We start from the raw sequence: 20,171 nt of genomic DNA, 5'->3' as shown, positions 1-20,171 counted from the left end.
TGCACTCGAACATGGCGCTCGTTGACACAGTTATCGTGCCATCGTGCCAAGCTCCTCACCTTCGCGGTAAGCGGCCAGAAACGGGACTCCCATCAACGCTACCCATCCCCATTTACCCATCCCCGCTGGAGGGATTCAGACCCATGCTACGGCCTCAATCTGCAGTCGAGAGCTGGACGCGCTGACCAAGGCGCGGCCGCTCAACTCTGTCGCTTCGTAATTTGTGTTTCCAGGGTTTTGCGTCCGACACAGTTCAGGAATCGGTGGTCGTGTGCATCCAAGCAAGACAGATGTTCACAGAAAGATGGTTACATCAATGATTAAAGAGTAGCCGAGAAAGAGTTGTCTTAACATGGAACCAGCCGTTTCGACGATGTGAACGTGTCGGACTCACTTGCCGAAACATTGGCTCATCAAGCCTGAGCTCGTGCCCTGTTCGGCCACTGTTATCTATGCCGCGCCTAGCCATGCATGGGATAAACAAGGGATAAGGATAACCTGGAGTCAATCGCAAAGTGGAAGCTTTTCGGGGTGTGAGATAGTGGTGCTCGCTTTAAGAGCCGGCTGCTCTCGCCATAAATGACTTCAAAGCTGTAGGAATATTCGATGTTTGCTCTCTTTTTTGTTGTTGTTGTTGTTGTTGTTGTTGCCTGTGACGAGCTGTTGATTTCCTTGAATAGCAGAAGTTTTCTAACGTGACGTCCGTTTCCAGAGAAAAACTGGTAGCCAAAGTCTGCATCGGATGTCGTAAAGAAAGTCCACGGATCATTTTGTAACAAATTCTTTTATTTAGTAACAAACCTCAAAACCAAACTTGTCTGCCGGCGAGTAACAAACTTTTCTCAATTACATTTCCCAATTTTGAACCAGACCCATGCGTATAATGAAAGCTCATGCGTAAGGCAGCTCAGGCAGTGAGGGTTTATGAAAAATTAAAATAAATATAAATTAAAGCTCCTTGTTCAGCCTCAGTGAAACCGCGCCAGTTCACTGCGCTGATTTGGCGATGATGTCATTGCATCCAAGGGCATTCCGAAGGGTGCGTATTCTGAAAACCAAAGGACAAGTTAAGATTAGTGGTTTTGTAGGACTGCACGCTCAAGATCTATGTAGAGAAGGCACGAAGCATCACGAAAGGGGCATGTCATTTAAATTTATGCTTTAGAAGTATAGCCTTTCACTTAGTTATTGACGACTGTTTAGTCCGAGTAAACGGAACCAAACGCAGAGGAAAAAATCACTCCACAAATGTTGTGCTCAGGTTTCAGCGCTGTGCAATACTTGCTTGCGGCAAGTCGAACAACGTTGAAAAATGCTATTGGTTGTGACAGAGGGCTCTACGGCATCTTAATTTCGCGATGCGTTTAGGACCTCGCCATGAGAAACCAGTTACTTGTTGTTACAGAGAAATCTCAGTTCTGTTTTGCTGAGACTTCACTACCGTGGCCTAATCAATCAATACGATTACAGCACAAAACTTGGATTCTCGAAGCCCACGAAGGCGCCTTAATTTCTAATCTCAGTTGTGACGCGTCAAACGCGTTGCATTTCTAAAACAGGTTAATAATTTATTACGGGTCACTGATTTCCTGTAGGATAATTGCGAAAGTTTTCACGGAGAAAGAAAGGCATGACAAGCTTTTCACTCACTAATGGGGTACTTGAAATCGCTTTGAAGCATGAAACGGCTTTAGTTCCCTTTGTCGGCGGCCTTCAAGTGACCTTGAGCTAAAAACCAGAGCTGTTATCCGGGCACTCAAGCGAGAACATACGGGCATTGTTGCGTGAACAAAACGACATCATCCGGGCGACCAGTCAAAACTTCAGCAAAAGCGCACTCTGGCCCCCAACACTTTGTACAGAACCGCATTACATACGCTAGTTACTGCTCAAACCAGTTAAAAAAAATATTGCTTCCGAGTTCTTCCTAATGTTTCTTTACAACGTCACTGAAGCCGTAACTTCTAGAACGCTGAGGTTTTATTTGTGATTTCCAATAGTGACGTACGAAAGGCAGATACAGGACACCGTGCACGTGATTTTCATGTTTCCGCGAAGAGACAGGGTTGCCTGTGCTCTTTTCAACGCCAGCGGTTCGTGAGTTCCGCGGCGCGGGTTTCGCGCCGCCTCGAGAGATGGCGCCACACTGCGCGACCAGGCCTGCAGCGTCTGGCGCGCCGCGGACGGTTGTGTGGTGTAATTAGGAGAGTGCCCTTGCGAACATGCACTATACCCAATATAAGATCGTGGTTGTATCATCTCCAACCAATCTGCTTTGCCGGTAGCTATTTCATGCTTACATCTCTCAATTACGGGAGAGTCACCATTTGTTTCTCGAACTTCATGCCACAGTGTGCACCTGTTTGGAGGCCCCAACTCAGCGCATCAGCAAATATCATTGCTTCTTTGCTTGAAATACAAAACGGACGTTCGAAAATTCTCTAGCTTGAGTTCTCCATGCCTGAACGGGCTAGCCACATATTGATAGCTGTATGTTTTTTTTTTTTGCCGGCTGTTAGCAGGGATTCGAACAATTACGCGAGTGTTGTTTCTGGCATTCACGCTTATGTAATCAAGCGTATGCGAAGAACAGAGTGTTCATGATTGGCAAAAACTACGCACCTGAAGCCTTAAGATCCCACCCAAAACTATTGACGCGGTATCGAGATTGGCAAGTGATTTTGCTTTATCCGGTGGCTAAACTTCTGAATCATTGTTAATAATCCAAAAATTAAGATAAGAAAGGAAATAAACGTATTAGCAATGTCTTAAGGTTCAATGCACCAATTGTTTTATACAGGGCCCAGTGACGCTTACATGTGGCAGTTGTTGTAACGCATACACCAGCTGCGAATCATTTAACAACGAATGCATATTCGAGATCGCGGGCCTGCTCATTAGCATGCATCGCCGAACAAGTAAGTCCTTGCGATTTCATGCCACTCATCACAACATGGGACAACTTACCACCACTTAGCGACATGGCCGTAAGTAACTCCCAGCCTGCCAAGGCCGGCGCCGTGGCCGTAGCCGTATCCACCGCCGTATCCACCACCGTAGCCGCCACCGTAGCCGCCACCGACAGCAAGCCTAGCGAGACCAGCACCGTGACCGAGACCGTATCCGGCACCGTAGCCACCGCCGACAACACCCAGGCCGCCGAAACCACCGTAACCGCCGAGACCACCTCCGACGGCTACCGCCGGAACGGCAGCCACGGTAGCCACAGCGGGGGCAGCAATGGCGACCGGTCGAACGACAGCCACTGGACGAGCTACAGCCACCGGCCGAGCTACTACCACGGGACGAGCCACGGCCACGGCGGGAGCAGCGGCTACGGCGACGGCGGGGCGCGCGACGGCGACGCCGGCGCCAGCGCCGTATCCGAGACCACCGCCGAGGCCGCCTCCGTAGGCGAGACCACCTCCGTAGCCAAGGCCACCTCCGTATCCGAGGCCGGCACCCGAGAACAGACCGAGACTAGCGCCTCCGAGACCACCAGGTGCGCCTCCGTGAAGGATCGCCGCGCCTCCCGCGCTGCTGCTGTAGGAAGTGCTGCGAACGGCCGGGGCGGCGGCGACAGCTACAGGAGCAGCAGCAACCGAGTAACCGGCACCACCGACGCCAGCACCTCCGAGACCAGCGCCGTAGCCGGCGCCATATCCACCTCCTAGTCCAGCGCCACTACCTACGGCACCGAGGCCTGCCCCGTAGCCACTGTAGCCGCCGATGAAGCCAGCGGAAGCCGCCGAGAATAGGGCGAATAGAACGGTGGAGAGCTGCGAGACAGACAACCAGGCGTTGACAGGAGACCTAAGTTTAAAAAAAGAATGCAGCGTTGTGAAACAGCACATGAGACAATGTCGGTCCACGAGCGTAGGAACACTGGTTTTTAATCTACTGTGGACACGTATGTGAAGAGAAAAGTATGGCAAATGCTTGATATGCCCGGTGAAAGGTAACGGTAGGGTAGATGATTGGGTGAGCTGGTATTGCATTCTAGAACTGGTACAGCGCAATATACAAAGGAAGAAACAAGCCGAGCCGGCCAGATAAAGGAACAGAGCGCTGGCTCCACAGGAAGCAAGATTTCTTGATCCATTTAACCTTGCATGACAGAATTGCGCGTTATGTGACTCATGATGTTGTAGCTTTCTATCGGTGTGACGTTTTGTGAATTATTGTGACGACTTGTGCTGATGCTTTCTTGTAGGTATATATTTCGTGCAACTTGCCAATAAACCGGTTGGAAGTCAGTGCTCTGCTCCTTTTTTCTGGCCGGCACGGCTTGTTTCTTCCTTTGTAGGTTGCGCTGTACCATTTCTAGAAAGGTAACAGACCATTTTTTACTGGTTACTTGTCTAATTACCTGATCACACAGTTCGCCTTCTGCGGGTTTTCTGACGGTTCTGGCTAACTTCAGATGAGAACAGGACAAAATTTCATTTCAGCCAGCTAAATATTATTTTTATCTTGCATGTTACTGATGCATGTCCTCCATGCGATTCGACCGTGCCTCTTCCTTGGAGTCCATTCACCACCTGGGAATACTTAAATAAATATTGATTTTCTTTCCAATCTCATTCTGTCGTTGCGTTATGCCGCAGCTACTCAACAAAAGGGGCCTGTATTATGTGAAGGTGGGGAAATGATACCGACATTGCTCCTCCACCACCCCAGCTCGCGCCCTTTACCGACATCGCTGGGGGCATCGCTGTTGTCAGTCTAATGCGCATATTTTCGTGGTGTTCCATGCAATCGCTACTCACAAACGCTCTATTGTCTTACTCTAGCACTCAGTGAGTGCTCTCGATGCGTGAAGAAATCAAGCGCTATCCGTGAAGCCGCAAAACAACTCATTTAGCCACTCAAGAGGACCGCTCTGCTAAACAAAGCCTGTGGCGGTGGTGTTGGTGGGTTGTAGCAACAGGCGGAGTTTATCCTGGCGATCAAGACCGGGACAATTTCGCCGCCCCAGAATCTCTTGCAATATCCCTGCGGTGTTTCATCCCACGTACTCCAACCAGACTTTCTTGAGAATGCGATAAGGAGACGTGAAGTTTCTTTGAGGGCTATAACTGATCCTTCGAGGAACACAAGTTGTCGCGGACGCGCATAAAGAAGGGCCTGTTTTTTTTGCATATTCTGCAGGAGAGCATCTTGGAATTATATCTTGGAATTCCGAGCATGACCACAGAGAGTGTTGAATGTCTCCGGTCTCGTCGCATGCCATACAGTTGAGAGATTTCATGCGCCCCGTCGTAAATAACCATGCTGGAGCACTAGAGGATCATGTCCTTATTCAATATAGGAGCGAGGCTTCCTTCAGAATTAAATATTTTAGTTACGCAGGGCAAATGTGGCGGAACCCAAAGTGACCGAAAGTGATTTCGAATGTCAATTTTTTTTAACTCGATTACTCTTCGGGGCATTGACTGCCAGAGCCTACACAATAACCTGGACAGAAGCCCTTAGCCGTCTTGAGTTCAATACACGTTCTCGTATGCAATTTTACGCTATATCTAGATACCACATTTTCTTCGTTAACCACATTTATGTCAAAGTGTTTTCGCTAAGAACACCCTTCTTGCTCCATCGTCTCTCCGGTTCTTGGCACTGGCTACGACCTTTCGGTGTTTCAGGCAGCTTGCTCACAGTTTCTGGCTACTTCAGCCAATGAACTTATTGATTAATAAGATGCCACTATATTATAAAAAAGAACACTCAGAACATGCTCGCGCCTATATTAGGCTAATCCCTAACTTGATCTGGTGCTCTATAACGTAAAACTATTCCAATATGTCTTTGTTCCAATCTCCTGACGTCAAATTCGCCTAACTGCTGACGCAGGCATCTCGCGGTGACCCGCAGGGTTGTCTGAACAGCCCAATCAAACGCCCTCCTAGTTTACAAGAGGTGACTCTGCTTTGAAAATAAATAATATTGCTCACATTGAGCTTTTTTCCGTTTGTAATTGGCTGTCAGGAGGCGAGGAGCACGCTTAACCAGAGAGGGATTCGATGGGGCCGAGCCAGCGCACTGAATATAGAAAACCGGATGAAGAGTGGGGGTATTGGCATCTGCGATTGGTCCGCTTTCCCTTACATAACTTGCGGTGGCTGGTCGAAAAACGCGGCGGCGTGCAAGGGGAAATTGAAGAATGCCGCTAAAACGGATCCTCAGCAAAGAAGAGAGGTCGTAAATGTGTCGAAAGGGCTCAAAAACGTTACACGGCCACCCACAAAAAGCTTTCTGATACGCAAATACACCCAAACTATCCGGCAGCTGCGAGTAGCCAGTGCCTGAGCGATCGGCGGCAGCAATATTTTGTTCCTTTCGGAACGGGACAGCCTGCGGCTATTCAGAAAAGAAATTCAGTTTTGTTCGGCATGTTAACGCATCTTTTGCGCGTGCACGTCACTTTGACGCGGTGAGCTTTCGTGGTTTTGTGACGTCGCGTGACAGGTAGGTGAAGTGGGTGCAATCCGAAAATTTTTGACGATTCAATAGCCAAGGGCTTATGACGAAAAGCTGTAGAATCAAAAATAAGTACTTTCATTTTGTTCATCTCAACATGCATAATCAGTGGGTACACGCCGTATCAAACGGGGAGTTATCGCGGTTTTTGTGACGTCGCGCAGCAGACAGGCGAAGTGAGGACGGCCCAAAAAGTTTTTTACCTTTCGCGGAGGGCTGAGTGCTGAATTGGAATAGAAAAGGTTCGGATAGATTTACGTTATAGCCCCCCCCCCCTCTGCTTTACTTTCTTTGGATGTCATGTTCGTAAGACCACCAATGAGAGCGCACATTCTTACCGCATAGTGCTCGAAATCTCATGTTACTAGCTGAATAAAGAAGAATGCGCTCGAGTCTGAATGTGCGGGGTGTCGAATAAGAAGCCGTTGCTATCGTAGTCAGGTTCAGAACTAACTGATTGATTTATCACAATTTCTATTGTCGCAATGGCAAGCCTAACTGAGTGCAATTCGAGACAAGGACCTGTACCAAAGATCTCCAGTTATCCCTCTTTTTTTGCGGCAGCGAAACTTTCTTTCAGCAAACATTTTCCTATCTTGGTACCTCTCCTTGGCCTCTGACGCCCTGGACTCAAATTTATACTTCTTACCACACATGGTTGAACTCTAACAGACCACCAGTTACATTACCTAGCCTAAAACTGACACCGTCTCGCGATCTAAAATATCAATAGACGTTTTTAGGCCGCGATCTATACACTCGTCTGCCTAACCCATCAGGGTTCTCCCACAGTGGCGTAGCTAGGTCGTCTGGCACCCGGGGCCCATAGGTCTTCTGTCACCCCCCCCCCCCCGGCCCCGGGTGTAGCCTGCGGAAAGGGGGGTGTCTTCAGACGTATATTACACCCCCCCTCCCACTGGCCCCTTGCACCCGGGGCCCATGGCCCCCCGGCCCCGCCTGTTGCTACGCCACTGTTGTCCCATCATTTTTTTTTTTTTTCAGGGCGCTCGTTCGTTGGTCTTAAACTTCTCTCAACTTTCCTCGTGAGCTTCAAATACGCACAGATAACCGTGTACTGACCGAATGAAACTAGAACATGCTTTTCTCTTTCCCGACGTCCGTAGATTGACCTTCGTGACTTAGAATTTTGCGCGAAATGCATTGTAACCTATTTTTATTCTCCAACCGATCTGCTTCCACGATGGCGGTTTCCATCGCATGACCCAAAGAAATGGGCGTATTTGATTCTTCTAGGAGGTGTGCTACCACTTGCGCGCCTCTTTTGAACTATCACTCTACCGAGCATAGTGATTCGTTTTACAATACATTTGACGTGGGTTATGTAGTTGAATCGCAAGCTAACGGATTAAGCTCAGTAAGGCTGTAACAGAACAAGGGTGACAGGAGAGCGCTGAGGCAACGCCTTTCTTTTGCATTTTAGTCCAGCTAGGGGGGTGGGGTGGGGGGGGGGGTTGATGATTGCCGACAGTGATATCGACGACGACTCCACGCAAGCCCCGGATATACTCACAACGGCGTTCATGGTGTTCGGTGGCGGTTTAGATCCAGTACAGAGCTCGAAGATCACAAGAACCAGAGCGACTAAGACTGGTTAGCCGATTCCCCGCGACGCTTTTATACTCGAATCCGGCCGCATGTTCCGCAGTGACAGATCGGCGATGCGCTAAAACATAAAAAGAAGACGCAGCCAATGGTCTTCGCGGACGTCGCTTCGTTAGCTATCCACGCGAGAGGAGGTTTCAGCGAATGGTGTACGGAGAGGTTATGCGTTCCACAGGCCGCATGGTGACCGCTCCGAAGAGCAAGCGCTCCCCGGAAATCCCCGCCTGAGGTCCTGCGCAGGGCTACCGAGAATCTCCTCCTCCCCTTCGTCTCAATAGGGCGGGCCAAGGCGTCCGCTTCTGTCAGAAAGAACAACAACAAAAAAAAAAACAACGAACGGGGCAGAGAAAGAAACCAGCAATAAAGCTACAGCATCCCCATCGCATCGAACTTAACCTCACGCATAAACAGCGCTCGGATACTACAACCTACTCCTCTCGCGCGCTCTCGCTCTCTACGGGATGGTCCGAGAAGGCGGGAGAGGTCCGCCGCGGGACCGTCCGTCCGTTCGTCCGTCCTGAATCTTGCGCCCGCGCAGCCAAGGTTGCGAGACCGAGATCGCTGCCAAACCAGGACGCACGGTCGCTCGTGATGAACGAAGACCGTGGGGTGGGTGCGTAAACGCGGCGGTTCCCGCGGGCCTCTTGCACGCTTGTTGAACGACTGTTAGTTATGCTACCCCCCCTCCCCTCCCCTACTTACCGTGGCACACCTGGCAAGTCTTTAAGCCTCTGCTTGAATTCATTCGGGGAGTGTATCGTTCTGCGCACTGCATGCAGAATCTAATCTTTCAATCGTCAGTGCGAATACTGAAGTGATATTTAATGGCTCACGGCAGCGTAACGGATTGGGCGGGGGGAGCGTCGAAATCGTCTCCTTTGTGCATTCCGCAGAGACATGCTGTAGGCAAACAAGCAAGCAAGCGAACAAACATACCAAGCATGTCGCCAGTTTCTTTGAGTTGTGTTTGCCGTAACACTTGCGATTGCAATCCAAGGCTGATCATGCGGCGCGAAATTTTGCATACGAAGCGCTCTGCGAATTAACTTTCCACTTCTTTAACGTTATCTGATGGAGAAGGTGCCGCGTTGTATCTTCAAGTGGATAGCCGACAAGCAACCAGGTCACTTGTTTGCATTCAATTTATAGCTATTTGTTTTCTATTTGTTTTGTGTGTGTGAGTGCGTGTGTGCGTGTGCGTGCGCGTGCGTGCGTGTGCGTGCGTGTGTGTGCGTGTGTGTGCGTGTGTGTGCGTCTGTGTGCGTGTGTGTGTGTGTGTGTGTGTGTGCGTGTGTGTGTTCTTGCCTTCTATCTTCTTTTTTAATACTGCACAGTACGGCACTTCTGACTGCGGAAGAATTCCCTATCCCAAAATCGTAACAAACGACCGACGAGACTAAACGAAGGATCAATAGAGATTAAAAAATTGAGGTAATCAAAATTTCAACATCGTTTCGAGGAGAATGAAATTTGCGCTATAATAAAAGCTTGAGATAACCTTGCAAATAGGTACTCATTATGCGCATGCCCAGTGCTATTTAGCCGTCATTCCCTTGTAATATTCTTTTTGAGAAAAGCACTTATTGAAATTTCAAAACTAGCCGGGACTTCTGCAGCTACCGTTCGATTTTAAATACAATAAGCCAAGTGCTAACCAGCTCACGCTCCTAATTATCACCAGAGGGTCGCCATTCTTGCTTGGTGAGCCCGAGCTCTGACGCTTGAGCGATTGAACCGGTGAACAAAGGACCCTCAGGCCGCGCGATATGTACAGTCAACAGCAAAAGTTTACGAGATGCAGTTTCCCTTTCAAATGTGAATTCCTGCACTGTTAAGGCATGACACTTCGTATTTAATGAATCACTGTGTAGGTGGCGAAGGCTACTACATGCTGGAACATCTAATTCGAGGCTGTGTGACCACGCTTCGCGAGAATTCAGCTTCTTGGCAGATCCTGCATCCCGTAAACTTTTGCGGTTGACTGTACATGCATGGGACCTGTGACAATCATGTGTGATGTCTGCTCGAGGTGCAATAGTTCTGTTCACAATAAAACGCATAGCTACTGAGACAGAAAAATTATGACATTGAATTCAGATGAAAGAGTACCACACGAATGCAGGATCCTCTACCGAAAGGATCATCAGAGATTGCGGAGAATTACGCATATCTTCTTTTCAGAATCCACATGATATTATTTTATTTAATATTCTTGTGTTTGGATTTCTTGCATTAAGAGAAACATATTTATTGCATCTATGCCCTGTTTCAAGTTTTTATTTTTATATTATTTTGGATTACTTTAGCACGCGGTTTGATGTCAGATATTTTTTTTTTTTTTTGCGTGTGTGCATGCTGCTTGTTTGTAATGCTATACAAATTTGGTGAAGTTTTTTTAAATTTTATTGTGCACAATTTTATCACACCATTAGGATGTCAGAATATTTAATTGCACGTATGCTGTTGCTGTATATTGCTCCATAAATTTGAAGATATTTGGATATAATAATGAAAGACTTTGTTACCATGTATTTCTTTGTAATCAACGCAGTTGTAGTTTGCAAAATTGTTCATATGTACCTAATCTGCTGTCAAACCTGTCGTTTTCGGGGCCTGAGACCTTTGTCGGGCTTCATACCTTTAGTCTCTGCCTACCCTCGCTTGAATGAACGAGAAATAAAAATTTTAATTCAAGTTCAAGTTCAAAAGCACACTCCACCAGTCTGCAGCCTCTAAGCAGAAAGAAGAAAGAAAGACTAAGAAAAACCGCTTATAGGAGGTATGCTAACCAGGCTGCGGTCTACATCTTTGAGAATCTAGAAAAAGATTACGTCACGCACAGCCTACACGAGTGGACGTTGCATTTCATGCCGGCCTTTTCCGTTGCCGTTTTTTAAACGTCACATGGCGCGAGCGCCAACGGTGACCAGTAGTACACGTTCCCCAGCTGCCTATATAGAAGGCTGCTTTGCGAGAATGTTAACCGACGGGAGCAAATGTAATGGCATGGTAATTTTCACTGGGAGGGTCTGATTGAAGTGATTTGAAAGTGGCCCACTTCCGGGGCTACTGCGTATCACTAATGCGCTGCGGCTGAAAGCCCACTTGCGCGTGAGTCATTAAAGCCCGTACTGCTCAGTATGCGTGACTCACGGGCATTCGATCCGCCCACTTAAAAGTCGGCGCGCTCCAAGTTTGCATCTCCGCTTGCCCAAGGTCCCTCGAAGCGTATCACGACGTTCGAAGCGTAAGTCAAAAGCGCAAGGTGATGGATTACGAGTGCCGTGGCCAATCCGTTCAAGGAACACGAGGCAGTTTATTGGAACAGGGCCCGCTGTGTGGATGCGATGCCTTAAGGAGGCTGTAAGATTGTTGTCTTCTCCCACAGTGCTATACGCTGAGACAATGTCACGGATACGCGTTTTCACGTGGGCGAAAAGTGACACTTGAGTGCTCTGCGGTGTTCGGTATAGGGCCAAGAGCTACCTCTTTATGACACGTTATTGGCATACGCTCAACGTTGATTCAGTTAAGCAGGAGTGACACTATTTGTATAGCTTATGCTGTCTAGAAAACGCCTGAGTTGTTTCCGACATATAGGCGAACTGTACATAAATGCTAAGCTCGTGTAGTCGCGGCCATCTAGGCAATCTGGAAAGGCACACATTCCTCATTTTTTTCACTGCCACTCTCCACCTCTGGTAGAATGCCCGTCAAACGTTGGTGACGTGAAATTGCCGTGCGACTGGCCACTCGAGGCGCTTTGCGTGTCTTCACGAGCTACTTTCACGCTCGGAAAAACACTTTCGTGTAGCACGTATTGAGCAACAGAAAGCTGTAGAGGGGAGTTTTTCATGTCGCTCTACAATTTTCTCACTGACACTTTTAATCTAATTAAGATGTTGGAGAAGTTGATTAATTAATTACAATTAATTATCTAATTAGGCGAAATGCAAAAAAAATGATTATTTTCAAGCTACGGCAAACAATATTACCTATGTTCTGTCCAGGTACGTGGCATTTGCGTATCTTCAAACTCTGGCTAAAGTTGGCTGGGGCACACTGTATAGGCGCCGTACTATATATCGGTCGCGAGCGCCAGTGATGTGCTGGGGCCGATGGGCGCACAAACATGTCAGTCCGCTTCTGGGTAAATAGGCTCAGGTCTCCCAGCCCTCTTATGCAAGAATTACGCCATAGTTTGCGACATAGAAGCACGAAACTTAATTTTACATCGAATGACATGGCGCGTGCCTATGTAACTATCTTTCATGCGTGGCGCACTATTTTCGGGTCGCGGATGGGAGCCGTTACAGGAGTCTCTCTAGTCTTCATAGGTTTGCCTGCTATATGTGAAACAGAGTATACTAGTATTCTGCTTTGCTTTCCTCTGACCTGCGTGGAGATGATGTCCAGTACTCGTTCTGCCTTCGCTGCGGTAGTGCTATTACGCCCATTGTTGCTGCACTGCTCCTTGGGTGTTGCAGTGTTGCAGGTCGCCGAATCATCGGGCAACGTCTGTGTGTGGGGGGTCGTCTAGAAGAAAAGCCGAGGTTCTTCGCCGCTCGTCTACGCGGCACCTAACCGTATCTCGAAGCGCAAAGTTCTACTGCCAGAGTGACGTGCGAAATTTACGCTTGCCTGAGCAACTGCCTACTAGTGTTCGCCTCGGGGTTGTCGTCTGTGAATCCGAGGCTGGCAAATAATATTTGTTTATTTTTGTTTCCTGGTAAATAACTAGTAAATAAAAAATCATACCTGGTCTGCCTGTCGCAGAATATTGATCATGTGACCAGTGGGTCAGCATAGGAGTGCCCTTGTTGGACAAGCTGGCGAGACGTGTGCGTTAAGTCCACTATCACAAGGGCTCAAGTTTCTTTTTCCTGTTCCGCACTCGGCAGTCTAATGTCAGTCCTGGTAAACAAATACCTTTTTCCCACTTTTTCCCCGGCAGACCTGACACAGTCACAATCGCGACATGTCGCCACACTTCGCACGTACTGACCTTTTCAAACACTCGTTCCCCCCCCCCCCCCAACCATCAGCGAACGGAACGCGCTACCTCTGAATATTTTTCCAGAACGCGGCCTACCTGACTTCGAAAATCAATTTCCGGTAAACTTCACTGTTGACAACGCCATACTCCTGTCTATGTTTTGACAACTCATGAGCATACTTCTGATTGCTTTGCTATTGATATATGCTTTTGTATAACTTGTTTCGTTGCCCACAATGTTCGTTTTTTTTTTCCACACACCCCCACCAGCTTGATGTTCGGACTGTGGTATGTCCTAAATAAGAAATAAAAATAAACGCTGTAGGCAGCACGAAATGACGAAGTCGGAGAGACAAGTACACACCGGACAAGCGCTGAACTGCAAACTGAAATTTTATTCGCGAACACCGCCTTTTATAAGTGCAGTCCTTTCCCTTCGGACAAGATATAAGGCTATTTATTACAGAAGGCCAGCTTAAAACATGTTTCCGTATGTAAAGAACTTCGTGAGACAAATAAATAGCATACAAAGCCCGACACAATATCACGTCACTAACCGGCAGGATGAATGTTCTGGTTGCGGTTTCATATAAAATGCGATGAGCCGCAGCCCAAGTCAAGCGAGACAAAGCTAAAAAGGAAACAAATATAGAGATTCCAAAAGTGCACAAATGGAAAACATTAAAAAGAGAACATGGTCTACGGTAAAAGCCTCAAGGGCAACCGCGCTGAATTAAGGTTCGCTGATATAAATTACCCTCGTCTTTATTTCTTCTAGCGGCCCCAGCTGGTCTTTATCCGCGTGTCTTCGCACATAACAGAGAAGCAGCCCTCATCCTTCAGTAAACTCTGTTCAGAGTAACCTTGCCTTTCGTATAATGTCCTTCATGGCTCCTCTTCTTACGATTCTAATTTTCCATCATGCTCAGCAAATGAGTGCAAACACAGCATCGCGCTGTACCTTGATATACCGGGCTAAGGTTGTCAGAGAACGCTCAAAACTCTCTGCCTTAACAAAACAAGGACACTCGCCATTTCTGGCCATGGCTACTTACTTGCCGTGACCAGCAAAGTATGCCAATATATAAGCAAGCAATGATGCGCAATAACTAATTTTCTTTTTTTATTAGCAACACTCACAGTCAAGTAAACGCGTGTTCTTATGAAAGCATTTTTTTATAGTAGTGTCATATTTGGACGTGTCCACGTCACAAGATGTGAGCCTTATGGTATTATTCAGACGTTAACACCTTCCTGGTGACGCACACAAAAATAAATTAGAAATGGCCACTTCAGTCAGCGTGAATCCAGATTTGGTGATGGTCTAAGATGTAAAAAACGTTCCATATGCGTTCTGGAAGAGAAAAGAATTGCAAATAATTAGATCCGTTACCCAGAGAAAAGTAATGACAGTCTATTCATAATAACGAAATAAAGTGGAATCATTGAGATTGCGAACAAATAATGAATGCAGTGAGAATGACTGGAAATTTGCAATTAACGCAGCAGCTGATCTGCTTTGTCAAAGCCTGCAAATTTTTCTTACTGGCGAAGGTTTCGCTTCTTGTATAAGGCGAGCAAGCTTACGTGATTATCGCAAATAAATTTTACGGTGTCTACCTTGCAAAGTCAGTTAGCTGCGACATTATAAAGCAGGCTTACAGTGGCGTTGGTACACTTTAGTGCTGCCTGCTTCCGTACTAGCAAGATTCAACGAAGCGATAACAAAGTTATAAAACAATAGTAGAACGTCTATTGCAGAAAATGCCAATCTACAAAGTATAGTGTGCACGTAGTGAACTCCTCTTGTTCCATAAAACAGCAAGAGACACTCTATTTAGGGCGTGTGAAGCATTTATTTAGGAAAGGTCCTTGTAACTGCTAACGTGCATATTTTTCTGAGTTGAACCAATCATATCTTCAGCGACACTCTATGCCTCTAGCCGCCACTGCATCTGTCGTGTCCGTGGGCAAAAACTACACCAATCACATCGGCTGGCACGCTCCCCGTTCGCCGCTGGGTTTACTGCAGCACCACCAGCTGGCGCTCGCCTCCGCGCATACGCGGCAGCGGCGGCACCGGCCATGCGAGGGAACGAATAGAAAGAATCCAGAAAGCTTGCCTTCACGCACAAAGTTTGCCGCAAGCGTTTGAATTGAATTATGGGGTTTTGCGTGTCAAAACAATGATTTGATGATGAGGCATGCCTTAGTGGGAGACACCGGATTAATTTTGACCACCAGGGGATCATTAGCGTGCCCCCGATGCGTGGGACACGGGCATTTTTTGCATTTCATCCTCATAGATATGTGACCTCGGGCTTAGCAGCCCAACATCACAGCCTCTAAGCCACCGCGGCGGGTCCCGCAAGCGTTTCCCAGTAACGATTACGGTTGCATAAGCTGCAGCTGTCGGGAAGCGGCAAGTGTAGCATACGAGGCAGGGAGGACGTCACTACACTTTCGTAGGTAAAAGAACAACTCGCCTAACAATTTCATTTGTGTTCTGATAGCGCTATGCAAAGGCCACGCATAGTTAGAACTTCAAAAGAAAAGCGTGAACACGATGAGACGCGACGGTAACACTAACGTCAATATGCACAATGGCGTAGTGCTCAGCTTCGGCAGGACTCAGTTCAAGGCTACGCGACATAGATACATCGGATCAGATGATACCACAGCTTCCTTGGCTAACCACCTTCACAGCGTGTGTTGAAGCCCTTCAAAAAAATCTAGTTTCATAATCATTCACTCGAAGAAGGCGCTTAATTCCACCACAAGCGCATTATTACTCCTTGCAAGAGGGCACGACAAATCATGGGAAAGCAAGTTAACGAACGTTATACAATTCATTCCCTCCTGCACAGCAGTAAGCAATGCAGTATTGAATAAGAGCGACAAATTAATTATTTTTCAAACAGAATGGCAACTTACTACCACTTGGCTCCGTGGCCGTAAGTAACGCCGAGCTTGGCGACGCCAGCACCGTAGCCATGACCATAGCTAGCACCATAGTTGGCGCCATAGTCACGACCATAACCAGCACCATATCCGTTACCGTAGCCGACACCGTAGCCACCAGCGAGAGCTCCGACACCCCCGTAACCACCACCAAAACCACCCCCGACAGCTACGGCCGGAGCCACGGCAACGGTGGCCACAGCTGGAGTAGCAATGGCGACGGGACGAGCCACAGCCACGGGGCGAGCCACAGCCAGAGCCGGTGCGGCGACAGCGATGGGGCGAGCCACAGACACAGCCGGTGCGGCGACAGCGATGGGGCGAGCCACAGACACAGCCGGTGCGGCGACAGCAACGGGACGAGCCACAGCAACGGCTGGAGAAGCAGCCACAGCGACAGCGGGGGAAGCAGCCACAGCGACAGCAGGGCGAGCGACGGCAACGGCCGGAACGGCGGCGACGCCGACGCCATAACCAGCACCGGACCCAAGAGCAGCTCCTCCGAGGCCGACACCAGCTCCATAGCCGAGGCTGCCGGCACCGTAACCGAGACCACCAGCTCCCGCTCCATGCAAGGTGGTCACGGTAGTAGTGGTGGTGCCATAAGAGGCTGTGCTGCGAGCTGGTACAGCTGCAACGGCGGCAGGTCTCACGACCGCGGCAGGACCGGCAGCGACGGCTAGACCAGCGACGGCAGAGCCATAGCCAGCGCCGGAGCCTGCGCCATAACCGGCGCCGTAGCCGGAGCCTGAGCCTGCGCCATAACCGGCTCCGTAGCCAGCGCCGTAGCCGGCTCCGTAGCCAGCGCCGTAGCCGGCGCCGAGTCCTGCGCCGTAGCCACCACTGTAACCACCGATGAAGCCGGCGGAAGCGGCAGAGACCAAGCCGAGGAGAACGGTGGTGAGCTGCAAGAGAGTGTTCGGAGCAGTTGACTACACGTAGCCGAGTTACGCGAAACCTGCAACTATATGCTTGCAATGTTTGCTGGTTACTCTTTGCTAGATAAACGGGTTAACATAAAGCTGGGGAAATAATTTCAGGCATTTGCCTTCTTCCCTAGTGCTGGAAGAAATGCCACGAGGAGTTCAAAGCAGGAAGAAAAACTGAAATTGCTCAGAGTGGTACACACAGGCGACCAAAAGGACGTGTGGTCAGTAACCGCCATAATGCCCGTGTATAAAGGATGAAGCTGTTCTAGTGTGCTGTACAAACTGCATAACCACCTAAACCACTGTAATTGAAGAAAGAGGATTCAAGTGCGCTTGCAGCGACCAGCTGTAGAAAGGGTGGTTTCAAGTTCGTTTCCTTGCCTTACTTTAACAGTCTGGAATGAATGAACAAGCCTGTCAGCGTACTTAAGTAAAGTAGGGAAATCAACAAAGGTAATTTTAGACCGCGCACACGAATTAGTGCGACTAGGACAGCGGTTGTACTAAAGGTGTTCTTGACACCCCTGTGCTAGTGCTCTAGTGTCCGCTCTTTTCCCTGCTCCTTGAGCAGCCAGAAAAGTAATAATTAAAGAAACGTTAAGCGCGTAACGCCACCATAGGTCGCTCTTTATAAAAGAAAGAGTTGTGTTTCCGGTTCCTCTTGGATATTTCACAACAAATCAGTAGAGTATGGATTCATAAGCAATGCCGTAAGGAATCCAGCCGCTGCTGTCCGCAGACCTATGCACTATCAAAACTTATTTACTCGCAAGTCTGCCTAAAAACGCCCAATCGAATATTCTGCCACTTTATATACCTTTCCTTTTGTTTATGGAAAACATATGCATTGTGTAGTGAACAACAGTCTTAAAGAGCCTACTTAGCATATAATTGTTCTATCCGCTGCCAAACACTTCACTAGAGGATGTTTAACTCAGGCTAACCAGTTTGCTTTTCCGCAAATAAATTTCTCTCTCGCTCTCCACACACTAGTTCCTGTACAGCTGCCATGCGATATCTATCAAAAATACGTAACAGTAAGCCTTCAGCTTTCCTCTAAATGTATGTGGATCTTATGGTAAAAAAAACACTAATGGACCTGACACAGGCCGTCTAAATAAGCCATTGCATGGACCTATCTCTACACATGCGCTTAGCTTCTAATTTCTCCAGTGCACTTCTTTAAACCAAGCGGTAGAAGGAGCATCGGGAGAGGAGCGAAGTCCCGAAGAATAATCCACGTGCAGTACGGCCAAAGTCCAGCATTTGTCTCGGCCTCTCCTTACATACTCACAACTGCGTTCATGGCGCCGCTCTTGTAGGTGGTTGCTACGCCGAAGCGATGATCACGGAGACCAGAGAAGCTTGCGCCCAGCCAACGGACGCTCGGTGCTTTTATACTTGAATATCATCCTGAGAAGAGAACGACATCGTTGAAGGAAAAAAAAACGGTAAAGAAAATGACGAGAACCAGGCATAGCCAATGGTCACTGTGGACGCGACTCTTCGGAACCTCCGTACACGTGGGAAAGGAGGGTAGAGCAAATGAGCTCTGGAAAGGAGATTCTACTACTTGCGCTAGCAGACAAAAGCACGGAAGCACCCGGGGAAGTCCCTTCTTTGCATCGAGGCCCTGCCTTGGCCAGTCCGTCCCCCGGATCTCTCCTCCCACTCGTTTTTTTTTTTTTTTTTTTGTAATGCGTGCCGAGTGGTCAGCTTGCTTGCGCCAGGTCGCTCTCTCTTCAAAAAGAGAACACACACAAAAAAAAACAGACAAACGTGCTCTTCATGAAGCTACGGAGTTACGACAATCACTCGCATCACTTAAGCCGACGCAACCCTACAAGGCGCCGCCCCTCCCGCTCGGGCGAGATCTTCCGAGAGGGGAGCGCCGGACCTACTCTAAATCTTCTGACTCTGCATCTTTAGGACAACCAAGGTTGCTCCTCCTGGACCGTTGCCAAAACAGGAGAGCTCTTGCACAACACTCGAGCAGTACCACGAGCGCTTGCGCTGCCTCTGGGACGGGCGCGTAACACCGGCGTTCCTTCCACTAGCTATGCACGTCGGAAACGAGTTTACCAGCCAGTGATTGCGTCATACACGTCGTTATCGCGTGTTATCGTTCTGCGCGCGCCCTACGCGCCTGAACTTGGTCGACACCCAGACCACACAGGAAAAAAATGGCTCTAGCTCCCGGTACGCATTGTTCGCTTGGCTTGCGATCAATTGCAAGCACAAATAGCGCTTGATGAATCGGAATGTCTTGAAAGGCAGGATCGATGTGTGGCCACGGTAGCATTGGTGGCAAATGTCTACGTGTAAATTGTGGTCCTTTAGCGTTCAGGACTTCGGCAGTAGGCCCTATGAGAGAGGGCGAAGGTTGGGAGTACCGGATGTTGTTTCTTTTTTTTTACTGGTTCTTTATTGTACGCTCAAAACCATTAAACGAGTTGTTTCTAGCATTCCGCCTCGTCGAGATGCGTCTTGCACGGTCAAGGGTCGAACCTGCGACCTCGTTCACAGCGGCAGAAACGGAGTCTGAGAAATTGAGAATTTTTGTTGCTGGATTGGGCAATCCCTTTGCAAGCCGTGAAGTGACAATACGCATATTTAAGAAAAAAACATTATACTCGCTTGATGGCGTTTAAGTTTTTAAAAATTTCCTGTGGCAGAGAGCACAATTATAACACTTGCGCTAAATCACACGACAAGGTGGACATTACTTCCACGAAAAAACGATATGCTTAACTGGTAATAATGTAATCGCACTAATTAACTTTATAATTAGTCCTTTTACGGCGCATATTTCAATTTACAAGTTGCAACAGGGGAGTTCGCAAGGCGTATACACTTGGAAAGCATTCAAAGTACTACACCAACTTCGAAGTATTGACTTTTCGAGGTATCCGATGGAATGCATTGGCGTTCCAGTTACTTCCACGTTCCAATGCATAAAACAGCGATTTCGTTAAAAATTCACCGACGATTACAATACTCCCTAATGGGATATCTGAGCGCAGCTCCACACGTGCTTTCATTTCGCGATATACTGGTTGCCACGGACAACTGTCTCCTGCGGCACGTTGCAAACAGAGCGAAGTGTAGCGCGACTGTATCGCTTATCTGAAGATCACAAGAGCCTGCGCGGAGATGACGCACGACGTTGTCCAAATCAAGATCGC

At 48.3% G+C, this 20,171-nt stretch overlaps 1 protein-coding gene across 1 annotated transcript in view; it reads right to left on the bottom strand.

Annotated features, from left to right (window-relative positions):
* Positions 1-18,638, bottom strand: part of LOC142591322 (uncharacterized) — a 60,364-nt gene extending 41,726 nt beyond the window's left edge. The window contains exons 1-6 of the mRNA XM_075703648.1: positions 18,281-18,638; positions 16,031-16,962; positions 12,859-12,929; positions 8,009-8,085; positions 2,968-3,779; positions 395-461 (exon numbers count right to left, since the gene is read on the bottom strand). Of these exons, the coding sequence (XP_075559763.1) occupies positions 395-461; positions 2,968-3,779; positions 8,009-8,085; positions 12,859-12,929; positions 16,031-16,962; positions 18,281-18,292 (1,971 nt within the window). The 5' untranslated portion in view covers positions 18,293-18,638. The remainder of the gene's footprint in view (positions 1-394; positions 462-2,967; positions 3,780-8,008; positions 8,086-12,858; positions 12,930-16,030; positions 16,963-18,280) is intronic.
* Positions 18,639-20,171: the final 1,533 nt, after the last annotated feature.

Source organism: Dermacentor variabilis, chromosome 8, assembly GCF_050947875.1.
Source record: "Dermacentor variabilis isolate Ectoservices chromosome 8, ASM5094787v1, whole genome shotgun sequence".
NCBI lineage: Eukaryota > Metazoa > Arthropoda > Arachnida > Ixodida > Ixodidae > Dermacentor > Dermacentor variabilis.
The sequence above is the reverse complement of the archived record's forward strand: the minus strand, read 5'-3'. Positions and strand labels throughout refer to the sequence as shown.